At 43.8% G+C, this 16,659-nt stretch overlaps 1 protein-coding gene across 3 annotated transcripts in view; it reads left to right on the top strand.

Annotated features, from left to right (window-relative positions):
* The first annotated feature begins 2,177 nt into the window (after nt 1-2,177).
* Nucleotides 2,178-16,659, top strand: part of REL (REL proto-oncogene, NF-kB subunit) — a 39,531-nt gene continuing 25,049 nt past the window's right edge. Inside the window, exons 1-3 of one of the 3 annotated variants that reach the window (XM_027904240.1) lie at nt 2,178-2,267; nt 2,565-2,623; nt 3,327-3,411. Coding sequence is in view for 1 of the 3 variants with exons in the window: in XM_027904238.1 (XP_027760039.1) it covers nt 12,966-12,972 (7 nt within the window). In the remaining 2 variants the exon portion in view is untranslated. Of the gene's footprint in view, nt 2,268-2,526; nt 2,624-3,326; nt 3,412-12,901; nt 12,973-16,659 lie in introns of those variants that run through there. The other 2 variants (XM_027904239.1, XM_027904238.1) reach the window with 2 other exon arrangements.

Genomic DNA, 16,659 nt, shown 5'->3' with positions numbered 1-16,659 from the left:
ACACACTAGAATTGCTTTTGTCCGTGCAGTTTGAGTTTTAATTTCTGCTCTGTTTTTCCAGTGTGGCCTCTTTGCCAGAACAGAGAGTTATCACACACATTCTGTCTCAGTGCTTGCATGAGAAGAAGAAAAGCTGAGGTTCAGTGAATCGCTTGATGTGTAAGTGCTTGACCCTACGCCTTCAGCACTGCTCTGGAATGATGTTTGTTGTGAGTTTTTTGTCAGATTGTTTTTCCCTTTCTTATGTACTCGGTGCTGAATTTACATTTTTATTATGTACAACTTCTCCCACTCCTTCAGCAGGAGGACGTAACCCTGCCTTTAGTGAGCACTACAACAGAGATTTCTGATTGCTGAGCTAAAGAAGTGCCAGCTATTTGAACCCTATACATTTTCTGTTTTCCAAAACGAAACAGGCATGAGACTGTCAGGAAACGGAAGGCTGGTCCTGGTTCTGAACTGAGTTTATGAAACCAGAAGTCCTCAAGTATTTCTTGCAAGGCCTGTAGCTGGTCATCACATTCACTTCTGGTTTTGCCTGGATGGTGTAGCACGTGTTCATTTTCTCCACTCATTTGGAGTGGTTTTACGGGTCTTTAACCAATACTGTACTTTTTCTGAAAAGCAACCCAGTGTAGCTTTTGTTCAGAGCATTTACCCCAAAGATAAGCCACCCAATGTTGTCAAATCAACAACAACAAGGAAGATCGTGGGAACGGTATTTTTTTCTAGAGCAATAGGTTTGCAGTAATTCAGTTAAAATCAAGTGGGACAAAAATACACCCCCTGGGAATTGTATTTTGAGGAAAATGACGATGTTGCAAACAGTGAAGTAGGAGGAATGAGAAGGCCAGGGAATCCCCTGTTTCTGTTCCCCTGTTCACCCACTAAATAAATCCTGACTTACACCAAATGGTAAGTTGTGCAAGAACAGAGATGTTTGCTGTCATCCAGAGTAAATGTCTGGTTCATTAAAAAAAAAATTATCAATAATTTCATTAAATAATGTTCCTCTTACAGAAATGAGTAATCAACGGCGTGTTAATTTTCTTTCCCATATTGTGACTTCAGGTGGGGAAAACTCAGTCAAGGTAATACCTCAATTTTCTCCAGACTCTGCTTTTTTCAGATTATTTTGAGTTTGCCTTTCAGTAACTAGTCAACTGAGATGGATTGTCCAGAAGCCCAACTCTGGAGCAACTCAGATAGAGGTTTGTAGGTTCAAACTCAAATCATGTACAGCCTTAAAGGTCACTCATGATTTCAGTGGCTGTGATGTCAGTGGGGAAACCCTGCTGCACTTTTGTGTGTCCTCCTGCAAAGGTCTGAAAACGTCAAACAAAAGCAAAGCCACTACTTAGAAAAGTTTAAGGCTACGGAGTACAAACTAACCACAGGTTCTCTGTGACTTCTAAGCAAGACCTGATCTCATCAGCTCCTGCTTCTATGTGAACTTCAGTCTGTTCTCAGTCAATTTGTTTAGCTGACATTGTTTGGGTTTTCAGCTACTTAAGAGCTTTTGTTGACAAACAAACCGTGGGATGATGATCTATTTGTTAAGTAATGGGTGCCACTCACACCAGCGTTTCAGGTGACTTCTTATCCAAAATAATTGGACAGAGGATGAAGGAGAGTGCCGTCCAAAAGTTCCTTTTTTTTTTTCCAAGACTTTCCCTTACACCATGTCAAAATCTTTTTTAACACTTAATAATTCTTTATAATTTATCTGAGAAGTTGTGGTTTTGGTTTTTTTTTTGAAATCTGCGTTAACAGATGAGGAATCTGAGGCATAGAGATTTATGAAGGGTCAGACAGAAATTTTGTGGCTAATAAGCAGAAACTGAAGCCAAGTTCCCTGAATGTGTGAGATTGTGCTGTTTGACCCTTTTTCTTTAGTCAGGTTGTCTGTGTCTGCAGTGGGGATTCCCAATCTAAAACAGTTACTGTATCTGGCTAAGGACTATTAAAAGGACTCTGGTAACTACTTCTAGAGACTAAAACTGACACCAACTACTGAATTTTTTATTTTTTAGGTTTAAGCCACTCTATTTGCGTTAGCCCGCTATTCTTATTGGTTTTTTATAAGCTTGCAAATTAAACAGCTTTTTTTTTCAGACCTTGACTTAAGAAGAAAAAAAAAAAAATCAAAAATCTGTTTCTTGCTTATTTTTGTTTCTCCACAGAAAAGTCCCACTAAGAATTTTAGCACAACAGGCAGTGCCATGGGACTGTCAGATCCAAGTTAACACCTTACTAAGTGCTGCTAGGTAAGTTCTTGTGTCTTACTGCTGTGGGAAAGAGTGAGGTTAGTAAGGAGAAATCCTAATAATTCCCAATAGTAGAACTGTAAAAAAAAAACACAGTGACATATTTCCTAAGGAATTACTCCTCATCTCTAAAAGAAAATAAATGAATACTAAATGTATGTCCTTATTTTAACAAAAATGAGTGTGATGTGTGTGAGCTGGTATATTGTTATATTTTTCTGAGTGAATGACAGAGTTTACAGCAAGTTTCTCAAAGCCATCTCCCTTGCAATACCTAAATGAATATTCTGTTTGCAGGGCTGTGGACTTTTATCACTCAGACAAAATTACAGTCAGCTCGAGTGGAAGCCTTGCCTGTAAGTGAGGGGTGTGATTGGGTTCTTGGCTCTGAACTGTAGTGCTATGAATGTGTTACTGCCTGACCCCAAAATTTAATGAACTTATTCCTGGAATCAAAGCTTGTTCAGTGCAGTGAGCACACACGAGGAGCATCACTCCAGCACCCCAGAATGTGCTGTTGCTTCATGAGTTGCTTAAATCCCCTCACATCAAGGTGGATGAAACACTCAGCTGAGGGAAGCTGACGTACCCCATCCCTTCCTTCAGCTTTAGGAGCGTGAATTTTCCCAGATTTCCCAAATAAAACTGTCGTTCAGTCTCTGCCTCAGCGTGTTACGAGCCAAGATGGAGACACCCTCGGAAAGGCAGCCACAGAGAATTGTGGCTCCTCTCCATCTCACTGGGCCAGGACAGGAATTTATGGAGATACCAAACATCTGTTCGTAAAGCAGTGCTGTGCACAAGGCACTGGGAAGCTCTGGCTTGGAAGACAGCCAGGATCTTTTGCAAAAGTTGAAAGAATTGTGGGTTAGAGACTTATGAAGGGGGAGGATATTGCAAAAGAGAAGTGGACAGGATTGCTAGAGCATAGAATGGCTATGGTTGCTGTTAAGGAGTGGAAAAAACCAACCCTTTAGTAACCTTTAGTTAAGCAGTGGCTGTTTTGTTGCGTATTGTTTTCATAAGCCATAATCAATTTGGGTTTTTTTATTATTTCAGGAGGTTCTTGTCACCACCTTCATCCCTGGCACACCTGAGTCCTGCTCTGCTTTCCTGGCTGGAGACTTCTGCTTCATCAGTTGAGGTGAATCAAGTGTCTGTGTATAGTTAAGGAGCCAAACACTCTGTTGAGGGGAGCAAAAATAACACTATGTTTATTTACTCCAGGATTTTGTTATTTCAAATTAATTACAGGGACGTTTACGAGGCAGGGTTGTTGACCACACAAATATAGGTTGTTCATCATGCATATAGTCTGGGAGAAACTGTAATTGCTATGCTAAATATAATTTATTCTGTGGTTCCATCCAGCTATATATTTAATTTTATTTTTCCATTCTTCTTCTAGGGGCACTAGTAAACATTCTTCCAAGCAGGGCTGGTAATGATGAGACAGTAATTGTCTGAGTAAATTATCCAAGCAGCTGGCTTTCTTTTTTTTTTTTTTTTTTCTCCTGTGTTCACTTCCTACATTTCTGGTGTCCTCTGGCATCAGAACAGAAGTAGAAGTTAGTCCTAGGCTATGTAAATTAAACCTTCTGTCTACGTTACAATTAAAAACATGCCAGGTCACATGGTTTCCCCTTGACCAGTTACAGCAGTGCTGTTTTGCAAATAAGGTTTTAACTGTGTTGCAAGTGTGAAGTCCTGAACTGACCAAGTCTGTAGTAACTGGGTCACCTGCCAGAGTTTTTTCTTTCTGTGATGTAGGTCATGGGAATATTTGCAGAAGCAGAAGTGCTGTAATTGCAGAGCTGGACCAGTCTTTATGTTGACATTGAAGCTCTAAGATGCATATTCAGGAGGCAGAAACAATATCATGTGTAATTAAGATGCACAAAAGGAATATGGATTCTAGTTTTAAAAAATTCCGGCAGTTAAATGATGTGGATTTTTGAAGTGACAATGTTGTTATTTAAGATTTATTTCCTAATGGGCTTTTTGCACCCCAAGAGCACAGACATTGCCCACTCTTGGGGACAGTGAATTAGCAGCAGCATCTTGTCCAGCTGAACCTTAAGTGTCTAACGCTGGGGAAAAGAAAGCTGCAGTTAAAGAAACAATGCGGGAAAGCTGGAATTAAAGTTTTTTTTCTTGCACCAAGACCTTTCTCCTGGCACCTGTACTTTCACTTGGTGGGCCAGGTAAGCTTGAAAGACTTGGGGCAGTGAAAGTATCTGGATGTGAATCAAGTCTCGGTGCCAATTTCAGAATTGCAGCAGTCTCTCTGCAGGCTGTTCAGGGGTGGGTGTGGACCATAATGAATACTAATGAGGTGTGGTAGCTCCCTGTACTTTAGGCAAGTGTCTTTGCCAGTACCACCGCCCAGGCTCCTGGAATCAGCCAGATATAGAATTCACTATGCAGCATCTGTGCCCTTGGGAACAGATCTGGGGTCTCTGACTGAACTATGAGTCTCTACTGCCTCGAAAGCTTTGAGATACTGTTAAATCTGGATTGGTTTACTCATTTGATTTTGCTGTTGCAGGGTAAGGGAAGGTGGTAAGGAAAACTGAAATAGCTGAAAAGACTGAATTATTTTTAAAAAGTCACTAACTTCTTTAAACCTATAAATTCGGCTTCTTTGATTATTTTACTTTAAAAAAAGCAAATGATTATGTAGATTGACAGAAATACTTTGCAAATTCAAGTGGGAACTTTGGTCTCCGTTTAATTTCTGTTATGCAGATGGTTGTTTGTGCAGGTTTCCTTTTAATGGAAGCTCCTGGGAAAGGCACAGTCAGCTGTCTTTGGCTACTTTTAGAGACGAGCTCAGGATACCACACAGAGACTTAGCCCCCTGCTTTGCACATGAAAATCTTTACCCTCCTGTTCTGGAAGAGGCAGGAAGCCACAAGAGTGTGAGGGGCAGACGCAGTGAGGTGTGCTGGGAAGGCAGAATTTGGGTGCCCTGTCAGGAAATCGCAGTGGTCACCACGAGGGGGCATTTTATTGAGTCACCACAAACCCAGGGGTGTTACTCACAATCACTGGGGCAGTGGCATCGAGGCCACTTAAGGGACAAGTTGCTGTGACAACCAGGAGTCAGGGCAGGGGAACAGCAATCAGAGACTTTATTCCAAATGCCCCCCACTCTTTAGTTTCTGCTCTGTTGGTACTGGAGCCTGTGATGCTTAGGTTGGAACCCCTGGGGCTGGTGCAGTGCAGAAGTGAGGTAACAGATACCTGTCTGAGCCTCTGTGGAACAGATAATTCAACAGGTTGACCTCCAGCACTGCTGACCTGACTTGCACCCCAGGGTCTCGTTGGAGACTAATCAAAAGTGGAGCTGGGACATCAGTGGCTTTACCGTGTATAATTTGTCTTTTCTCCATCTGCCTGTTAAAGAACCTTTCCATTAGGCAGTTACCTTTTCTTTACATTCAACTTTATATGTGACATTGCCCTTCTAGCCCTTGTTCTAATTAATCCTTCTTGCCAGTGGCTCTTTTCTGTCATCTCTCTCTTGGGTTAGGCCTTCTCCTTTCTCTGGTTCCTGCATGTACTTGCCAGAAGCAGCTTGTGGTAGCAATTCTCCTTTTGTGTCTGCTGTGTTTCCATTCAACAGGCTGTGTCTAAAGCTGTTATTTCCACTGCGCAGGGAGGGGGGAAAAAAAAAAAATCTGTTCAGTTCCTTTTTCTTGATGCTTATTTTGCAACAGATCTCTTGAAGAATTCTTCTTCCTGGCTTATTGTTCCTTTTAATCAAAAAACAAAAAAAAAAGATTGATATGTGTCTTCTTTACTCACAGACAGTGAGTAAAGCAGATGGTTATTTATGCAGGTTTTTAATGGAAACTCCTGAGAAAGGCACAGCCAGCTGTGTTTGGCTACTTTTGGAGATGAGAGCTGAGGATACCATACATGGAGTAGAGTACCTACAGTAGTTTTTCCAGGCATCTGACACTGTTCTGAGTCTCATGGTGCCTGACACATTCACTGTACCTAAGGCACGATATTTCAGACAGAAAACCCAGAGGATGTTGTGTGGATTTTATCTGCGTTCAGCAGCGCTAACATTCGTAAGTGGAAATGCTGTGCAAGTGAGTATTTATCAAATTCATTGTTGTAGGAGAGGTTAGCCACAGCACTGATTACAAAACCCATGTCAGACTTTTCCCCAAATGTCCAAACTGACGAGTTTTGCAGCAAGTGCCAAATGAAGACGACTCATATGAAACAGCAAACCCCATCACTGTTCTGGGTGAGAAATCAGGGGCCTTTCAACCTTGGAATCCAGAAAGCTCAGACCTAGTGAGTGTAGCCTCGCTAGGATGTTGGCCTTTTTAGTAAATCTAAATTATTTTATCGCAGCACAGCCGTAAACTGGATGTATAGGCACAGAGTGCACCCAGCAGTGGAGATGGTTGTGGGTTACTCAGAGTTTGTGGCCTGCCTGTACTGCCTGTAAGATTTTGCAGGGTGAGGTGGCACCCGTGACACACAGCCCCGGGCAGTTTGTACAGAGGGCTCATGTGGCTCCAGATAAGATCTGTAGGGCCAATTTACGAACTGTAGGTTTGCTTTGCGTGTGGAGGAGGACTCTATGTGTAAACTTGTCCCAGAAGTGTTTACGTTGGGCCTGGAGAGTGGTGTCACTCTCTGTCATTCCTGGCTGTAATCTTTTAACTGTCCAAGTTAGAACTTACAGGGATCACAGGGCTAGAGATTTAATTTGAACTCTTACACCTTAATTCTCAAAGGAGCTGTACCTAGTGGGGCTGTACCGAAACAATGTACCTTTTTACCTCTTTATTATTGGCTGTAGATGTGGTCTTTTCAGGTTCTTGAAGCTCGGGGTGATGTTAAGTAGCCTTGTAATAAAAACCTGGTTGAGCAATTGTTGTCCTCTGTAGGTGGATGCAGTGGATGATGACTGGCTGGTACATGCTGAGGTTTTGGGGAGCAGGGGAATTACTTTAGGCCTACATTGCCTCTATATTTGTAGTATGTTACAACTGAGGTACTCTTAACAGCTTGCTGTTGCCAAAGGGACAATTCCCATCCTTCCTTCTGTTTGTTCTGTGGCTGCAGATACAGCAATTCTTTTTGCTTCCCTTTGAGGCATCAACAGTCATCTGTCTTGTAGAGGTAATCTATTTGAAAAAAAATCTTTTTGGGCAGAAAAAGTTGTTTTCTGCTGGCTCAGCTCCTTATGTTCAGCCTGAGCTCACCTCTTCCCTAAGTCATCTCCTTACAGCACTTCTGCATCAGATGAATCCCAGCTGGCATAAGGAAGGAGTTTGCAGCTTGTCCATTGCAGAGGTCACTAATCAGCTTCACTGTAGCTTCACTATTCAGTATTTTTCCTTTGCCTGCCAGCAAACATGAGAAGTTTCTCTCTGTCTTCCCTGTTAAAAGAGTGCAACTCCCAAACTGTGTTATGTGTTCGTAGCACTGGGATGAGGAGAAAGGAAGAGGAAACACTTGAGAGGGCTGGAGGAGAAGGTGCCTGAGGACTTCTGCTCTGAACAGTAACTCTGGGAAGGAAGGAGAACAAATCAGAAATTTCAGAGAATTTTATCAATTTCTCAAGCTAAAAACACAGTGTTTTGCTCCAGTTCCATGAAATTAATACTCTGTCAGGAAGCAGGCATCTCTGCCCAAATCTGTCTTCCAGAAACTTGTTCTAGCCTTGGTGCCACCCCATTCCTTCCTGCTGGCACAGTTATTCCTGTGATTGTGCGTGGAACTGGCTCAGTAAAAACTGAGCCAGCAGAAAAACCAATGATCTTGTTTCCTCCAGGTTACTTTTAAGCAAGTTCTCCTGTGCCTCCAAAGGAGCGCTTGAGAAACACAAGAGTGAGTTACCTGGAGGGAAGGGGACAAGGAGGAGGGACTGCCTTTTCACAGTCTGGAGTGTCCGTGAAACTATCACGGTATTGAGCTTGACACTCACGTAACCAGCGGTTCATCCCCTGGAGAAGTTGCATCATGAGTGGATAAGGCAGAAATGTGGGAGCAGGGAAATCTCTTCTCTGATTTATCTTGGGGAAATTGAGGCTTGGAGAATGAAACAACTTGCCTAAGAGTAGAGAGGCTGACTTGCCAAGAGCCAAATTCCAGTCTCCTGAATCACAACCCTGTGCCTTATCCACAAGACCAACCTTTCTCTATTAGCATTTCCTTTCTCTCCACCCTGTTTTGAGGAGGAGGCACAGTAGCATTGTTCCATGTCAAACAAACTCCAAGTGTGGTACAGGAGTGCTTCCAGCAGAATGGCTACAACAGCCTTTGAGTTTATCATTAATCTGGAAGCCATGACTTCTTTGGGAATGGCTTCTGCGTTAGAACCTTCCCCAGGACCAATAACCACAAAAGCTTTAACCATCTAAAGGTGCTTAAATAAGAGGCATTTGAGATGGAAAAAGTACTTCAAACAAGGCTTCCTAAAGGCGTAGAGGATTGGAAATTGCTAATCTGGGGAGTATGTGAGGCTTGAGATAAAGTGGACATCAAAACGGGACCTAACTTTATTCCATAAAGAGAGAAGGGAACGATTTCATTATTTTTATTGCTAGTATGATATACCTTATTAGGAGAGCCATATTGTGAAGCACCTTAGTGTCTGCTTAACCAGGCCAGTGACAAGGGACTTATCTTTGATCTAAGTCAGATAGCTGGGAACAGGAAATAAAGACTTAACAGTTTGCCTGTGCTGCTCTCCTGTCACAGCAGCTTCCTTGGGCAATGCCTGTGCTAAGCACCACCTTAAGGGCCATCATCCTAGGCTTGTCAAACACCATGCCAAGCACTCAATCCTTTGCTCCAAGAGGTTTTAGTGCTGGGTTTTGGGTTGGTTGTTTTTTTTCCCCTCTCCACTCACCCCATGACATTCCCTGCCAGGACAGGAATTATTCCTTACAGCAATGGAGGTGTTACCTGTGCTGGTGCAGCAGGCAGTGAAAAGCAGGAGGGGAGGACTTGTCTTTGGACTCGCTAAGTGGAGAAAAATGGCATCTTAAAGCACTTGCTTTAACAGGAAGACAGGAAGTAAAGCGCTGGATCAGACTGGCCTAAAAATTCTGGTATCTCACCTGCCTCAGGCTATAGCCAAAGTCAGCTGACAAAAACACTGGTGATGCACCTGGCTGCTGTTATGCAATGCTGGAGGAGGGGAATTCCATCCTGCTTTTTGCAGAGATCTGCATATACCCGAAGTTATCACATGTTCTTACACTTCTTGTCAGCTGCTGACGAGGTTTCTGTGATTACCAGAGATCTCCTGCAACCCTCCCCTTCACATCTCTCTCCTGAGATAATCCCTCTGCCGTAGATTCCAACCACAGCACAACAGAGCTGATTACATGGAATGGAGGGATCTATCATTATGCTTGCATGGTTTTGAGTGAGGCCTCTTTCACGTGCTTAGGTTTCTGCCTTTTACTTGGGAAGGCTTCTTGGTTTCCATAGAGCTTTCCCCTAGTTTAGGAACATGAATGTTTTATAAAACAGCCACGCTGGGCTTAGGCTGAAAGATCCTTTTGTCCCACTGTTGTGCTTTTCCCTGGGCATCAACTTAATGCTGGAGAGAGTAGAACCATCAAGAAAACTTTCACACTGTCCTTCCTCCAGTAACTTTGTTCAAAGGCTTCCTGAGCCAAATCTAATCCCTGCATATTCCCATGATGGGAGCTTATAGATCTTATACAGAGAAACACTTCGTGGGCTTGGTTGTCCTGTAATTTTATTGAAGAGGGAAGGAACAGGGATGAAGTTCTGGGGATGCTGTAAGAAGTGCAAGCCACTCACCTTTTCTCTTAAAAATCAAATCAAGCAGCAGTTTGTACCACAGACACTGGTGTGGATGTGAGATACCACCTGAATTTCAAACGTGCAGTCTCAAGGATTATCTTTGAGTAGCCTGTTCCTGCAAGCCCTAAGACTCAGAGTTCAAAAGAGCTGGGGAAAAGTAGGGAATGTTTATTATGTTTTAGTCATAACATGGGCTTTGTATTGCCTGGAATACTGCCCTTAATTTCACATTGGTTTAGATCTATACCCTACAATAACCACTTTCCTTCCACGTAAATGAGTAGTAGATAGTTCTGTTTTGAGCCGCAGCGTTTCCCAGGTGCCTTGGTCTATGTTTAGTCAGCAGTGTCACAGGCTAGAGAACGAGGTGGAAACCAGGGATATAAACTGAATTTAGGGAAGCACCTAAATTCGTTCTTCCTGAAGTGCCACACTTTACTTAACCTGAGATTTTTGCAAACCAACCTGAAGATAAGGAAAGAAGAGCGTTTAGTCGCTTCATATGTGCCTGTCCTGACAACTTGCTTTACATCCAAACACAAAACTCCTATCTACAGCTTCAGCTAGCCCAGAGGAGCAGAAAACCCCTTTCCTTTTAAAACATCCTGTCCAGGTCATTCCTGTGACCGGCAGGGATGCCCTCAAATCGGCAGCATTTCTCCAGCTGTTGGCATCTTTGAATTATTGCTGAAAATGCAAGAGAAAAGCATCTATCCTGCCCTCAGCCCCCAGCTACCATCCTAAAAGTGTTTTGTTTGTGGTCTCTTTGTCAGTGAGTGCTTTAGAGTTGTGTTTATGTGTAGATGAAGTTTGATTTAGAACATTAGAGCCACTTTCCTGCTTTATTTTACGTCATCAGTCATAGGGAATCCAAGAAACCTTTGCAGACATAAAAATCTAGTCATAATTTCTCATGGTTTTAAGGCATTTCTGGTTTGTTTCTTTTGTGTTGGTTGGTTTGGTTTTTTTTGGTGGGAAGTAAAATGAAAAATCATGTTCTTTTGGCAAGAAAGTAACCCACTACAATAGAACTATCATAATATCATAATATCTAAATAACGTCGCTTTTCTTCCCTTTCATCATCTACTATTAATGTCACAGACATTTTGATTATCTTTCTTGTCACCTAGGATTCCAATCTTCCAATTTCAGTTACCAATTTGACAGGGGTGTACTAATCCTACCATGTGATGGAGGATGAATCTTAAATCAGGCAAGTTTTGTTTGCGGGATGGAGACAGATATTTTCCATTTATAGCAAATATGATGATAGTTGGGCAAAATTAAGGTTACAAAGGCACGTCCTATTAAGAGGAGATGGACTATAAGGCAGGAAGAATAACAAGCAGTGATCAGTCTCCTCTGCTTCTCTACCTGTGTTGGTGTATGAATTTGCAGGTTATAGAACAGCATTTTCTGCTGTGGTTTGTTGCTGTACATCCCAATAACCTTTGCTTTAAAAAAAAGGATAGTGAGAAAAAGAAATGTAAAAAAAAAAAACTTACTGGTTTTGGATCTTTCTCAAGTGCTTTTTGAGGCTTTCCTTGGTATTTTATTTATTCCTTTGTCACGAATACGAGTCATTTAACTACGTGGGCAGTGTGTTCCATTCCCAAAGTAAAGACTTGCTTAAGAAAAGCTTCAAATTTTGTTGCTAAGTGCAATCTTGCACCACAGATAGGTGTGGCCTTCCTGTTCCTTTGTGTTCCTCTTTTTACAGGTGTTTTTTAATCCCCCTGCCCCTCTAGGTTTGTTTGTTTGTTATTGACCCCTCCACCTGAGCCAAAGCTGGGGCTCTGGGGTTATTCCCAGTGTCCAACTCCTTTGCTTGATCTCTCTGTGTCAGGGCCAAGCTCTGAAGGCTCAGTAGGTTTAAAGTTGATCATTGTGACTTAATCAGTTTGCTGGTGATTAGTTTTTCCTTACCTTTAATATTGGTCTCTCCTCAGTACGTACAGCTGTTATTGAATTAGGATTGGGGTGGGAGGGGCCTTTAAAGACATCTCATTCCAAGCCCCCTGCTTTTGGGGCAGGAGCATCTTCCACCAGATCAGGTTGCTCTGAGCCCTATCCAGCCTTGCCTTGAGCTCTTCCAGGGGTGTGGCATCCACAGCTTCTCTGGGTAGCCTTGTTCCAGTGCCTCACCATCCTCACAGTAAAGAACTTCATCTTAAATATCCCATCTAATCCTGCCTTCTGTCATTTTAAAGCCATGCCCCCTTGTTCTTTTAATACAGGCTTTGGTAAGAAGTCTGTCCTTGTCCATCTAATAAACCCCATCCTGGAAGGCAGGGGGCTTGGATAGTATTGAGAGGCTGCAGTAGGTTCTCCCTGGAGCTTTCTCCAGGCTCCATGCAGCTGAGGAAAAGATGGACAATGAGGGAGCTGGGTCTCTTGGGGCTGACAGAGTGGTAAATTGAGATGTCGGGAGTGCTGTAGGGATGCTGCTGGAAAGAAAGAAGGGTGAGAGGTATGGACGGAAACCGGCTCCAATTCTCTCTGCCGTGCCCTGAAATCAGCCGAACTGAACTTTTCCCTTTGCACCTCTGGCTGCCGGGCAGGGCCGGGCCAGAGGCCAAACTTCTTTCTGCCGGTGTGCCGGAGCCGGGGGGGGGTCTCAGGGTAGTGGTGAGGGGGGCACAGCCTCTCCCCGCTCCCTTTCGCCGCCGCTGCCGGGCGGGGCGGGCGGGCCGCGGCGGGGGCGGGCGGGGGGCGGCTCCGCAGCGCTGCGTCCGCCCGCCCGCCGGGAAATTCCCCCTGAAAAAGGGCGGCGAGCCGGGCGAGCGGGGCCGTCCGTTCGTTCGTCCGTCCGTCCGTCCGTCCGAGGTGTGCGGGCCCGGGCGGGAGCCCCACGGCGCAGAGGCCCGAGCGGAGCTGTCACCATGGCCGGTGAGCCGGGGATGGGACCGGGACATGGGGGGGACGCAGGGGGGAGCCGAGCCCGCTCCGCCCTCCCTCGCTGCTCGCCGTCGGTATTTACGCTAAAGAAGCGGCGGGTTGTTGGCGTGAATAGGGACGAAATCTTACACGGCTGTTACGTTTCAGACGTATCTTTTCAAGTCCTAAAGTCGTGTTGTTGAAACGTCTGGGTTGTTAAATGCGAGTCTCCTGTCTTGGGGGATGCTCGTCGGGATCCCGCTCGCATCGGGGCTCGGCCGTGGGAATGCAAATGAATGAGAAACAGAGATGGCACAAATGCAAAGTAACGCAGATAAGGGATCGTGCTCTGAGTAATTACAACAAAAAGCGCAATTAAGTTTCTTGAGGCTAAATTAAACCGGGTTTGTCATCCTTTCGGGAGGAGTCTCTCTGGTATCTGTCTTAGGGTTTAAGAAAACCCCCTGAATTTAAAACTTGTCGACGTTAATTAGAATAGCATTTCTAGGGAAAGCTGCTTTCCAAATTCGCAGTCTGGGTGTGTGTGTGTGTGTGTTCTGTTCCCACTTAGCAAACTATGAACTTTCACTCCTGGTAAATATATAGGTGTGCTAACTATCAACACAGAGAGAGAAAACAACCGGGTTCGTACAGAGGCATCTTTTAAACGTTACGTTTTATTTTAGAGTGGCAAAACTGAAGCAGGAGATAGCAGGTTTAGGGGTTTGGTGTTTTTTTTGGATTCGTGTCTTTATGTATTTGCAGTGTAATTAGGAACAAGATAAGGAATTTTTCAGCGGGGGAAGTTCATAACTTCCTGGTACTAGCTTGCTTTTGTAGTTGGCTGTTGTTTTTTTTTTTTTTTTTTTTTTTTTTTTTTTTTTTTTTTTTTTTTTTTTTTTTTTTTTTTTTTTTTTTGGTGACTGTTTTGTCATGTAACACGATAGTAAAGAGGAAGTTCGTGAGCAGGTTTTTTTTTTTTGTCTCTGTTAGAATCTATGCAGTTTGTGGACCCTTAGGTAGATGACTGCTTTTTAAAATCAAATCTTGTTGATGTTTTCACTTGCTTTTGCTTGAGTTGGAATATGCCGTAACAACGCTTCCACCATCACCTTTTTTTTTCTTTTTTTTTTTTGGCCTGAGGTGTTGCAGGAGGTTATAAGTGGATAGATTCTTGCTTATTAGAAACCACCGATGTGGGGTCAGCAGGGATTTGTGCAGAGCAGTGACATCAGAATCGAAGGGCGATGCTTCTCCCATCTGTGTGTCTCGCTGCAGTCACCGCGGGGCAGGAGGGTTTCGGGTGATACTTTCACATCTTCCACAAAGACCCGCAGCTGCTCTGCTTTCACATGCAGATGTTGCTGGAGAGTGTTCACGGGTGCTCCTGGTTGTGCAAGAAAAACACAAATTGGGCAGTTCCTCCCGAGCAAAGGGAGGAGGCAGAACATTGATCCTGCTGTTGCTTTGCGTGGTGGCAGCATGTCACACTTCCTGCCTCGAGGCACAGGCTGTGTTAAACTTGAAATCATCTTGGGGAGATAGAAGTTTGTTCTGAGTTTTTGGGATTGTCTTTTTGTTTCTCTTTCTGTTGCTCAAAACAGATGAGAATAAAACACTCTTCACTCCTTGAATGAGCAAGCATAAGCTGGTGGAACTCTTGGAGCTGTCACTGCTTTTTCCTGTTTTCCTTGCATGTGTAACCAGGACACTTGATCTCTTTATATTCTCTTTAAAATTATGTAGTGTAGTATTCAGGGCACGAGGAGAAATAAACAATTTGACAACAAGAAGAATGAGAGGCAGGTTGTAATGTGTAGCACAGTGTTTCTATTGCTAGCATGTGTATAGGCAATTATAATTAATTACAAAGACAAATTAAACTCTTAAGCACTTAGATGAAGGATTAGCTAGATTTTTTTTTTTTTCCTTTTCTTGCATTTCAAGTGCTTTTTGGAGTAGTTGTGGGCAGGCAGGTAATATGAGTAGCCGTGCATTTCCCTTCCAGAATTAGTGAGAGTTTGTTTTTTGACGTAGCTTTTATTTGTTTGACAAACACAGCGAGACCTGAAGAAGATGGGTCTGTAACAGCGGTGGGGGAGCCAACAGACCTCTGTGTGTGAGAGCAGATCGTGGAATAGTTAAGCCATGCCAAATTGCTGGTTTACAGAAACAGGGAACGCTGGACAGCCCTCCAGTTGGCTGCAGAGTGCTGATAATGCCTTCAGTTCACACGGACACCTCTCAGCGCTTCCTCTCTACACAAAATGCGATGACACCGATAATCACAGCGGAGATGATAACGTGATTCTTAAACAGAGCGAGAGGGAACCAAGATAGAATGAAGTTTAATGTTTAATCTCCAGAGGCTGCGGCGTCACCGAACTTTACTTTCCCACAAACACACCTGGCTCTTAAGCAGTGGGTTTGCCTTCAATGACATTCGTTTCGACCACAGCCCTGTAAAGATCACTGAGCCCAGGGTTTTAAAATAAAGTGCTCTTAATAGGTGAGGGGGAAAAAAAAATAGCCCTCTTAAGCAAGTATTAATAGAACGTGAAGGGAAATTACTGGTTAGAGCAGCGAGAGTTAAAGACCTCAAGTGATCACACTCTGCCGGGGTTTCGAACGGCGAGGCTCTGGCTAGTTTTGACAAATACGTCACGTCTGTGGGTGTCCTGCACGTCTGGTTAGCAGCTCTGTGAGCACGAGAACCTCCAAGCACCATGATTTGTAGGCTCTTTGCTGCGATTTTGTTGTTGTAGCCTCGAAAATGGGTTTTTCGTTTAGCATACGGGTCTGTGTTTGTGGTGTGCTGGGCTATGCGGGAACGGGAAGGTGAGGTAGCTCTCTCTCCTCGATTGTGCGATGGAAATGGGAGGCTCACTGTTAGGCAGCAGGCAATCCTTGCTGCTGACTGAAGTCCTCTGTTGTCTGGACTGCAGAACTGTGCTGATAAATGCAATAGCCTAAGCAACTGGAAGTGTGAAAGTTAAAACAGCCACACGCAGGTGCGTGAGCGTGGTTTTGTGAGGAGCTCAGACTTCTGCTCTCTCTGAAACCAGCTTTACGTCATTTCTAGGCTTTTTATTGCCAATCCTGTCTCCCGTGCCCTTTGCTGGACTTGCTTATTTTCTAGACAGAGAAAATATGCAAAGCTTGTCTAAAGAGAGTTAGGTAAGAGCTGGGAAGTATCTAGGAAAGGGACCATCCTTCTAAGTAACTGGACCTAGAGTAGTGGCTAATATGTATTTAATGTAACTCGTGGTTGATGTTAAAATCTATTGGATGGGAGGTGATCAGTTTAGAAACTGTAGTGGGACTGAGCATTAGGAAGGTCTGTAAAGAGTCCTGAACCGTAGTTCTCAAAGGCTTTGACCAAATACAGCCTGGAGTGGAAGTGCATTGTGTCTGTGGAACAGGCATTCGGGTTTTGAGGAGGCAGGTGTGGTTGAAGATGATCCCAGCCAAGAGCTGCTCTCTCACTGCTGTTCCACTGCTGGCTGTAGGTGTGTGACAGCTCAATGTGCATTCAGGTCAGACCGAGGTGACATTTTGGGGAGGTAGTTCTTTCCATCCCTTCTCTGCTTCTCTTGATCGCTTTATCTTTTAGGTTATAATATTTTCCTACTTTGGGTACGAACTGCTGCAGCACTGGAAATGTTTTGTGACCAGCAAATCCCAGGCATAAAGTTCAAG

The sequence above is a fragment of the Empidonax traillii genome, unplaced genomic scaffold (assembly GCF_003031625.1).
Source record: "Empidonax traillii isolate 1590-97213 ecotype Southwest subspecies unplaced genomic scaffold, ASM303162v1 scaffold1023:size207325, whole genome shotgun sequence".
NCBI lineage: Eukaryota > Metazoa > Chordata > Aves > Passeriformes > Tyrannidae > Empidonax > Empidonax traillii.
This window is presented reverse-complemented; position numbering and strand designations above follow the sequence as displayed.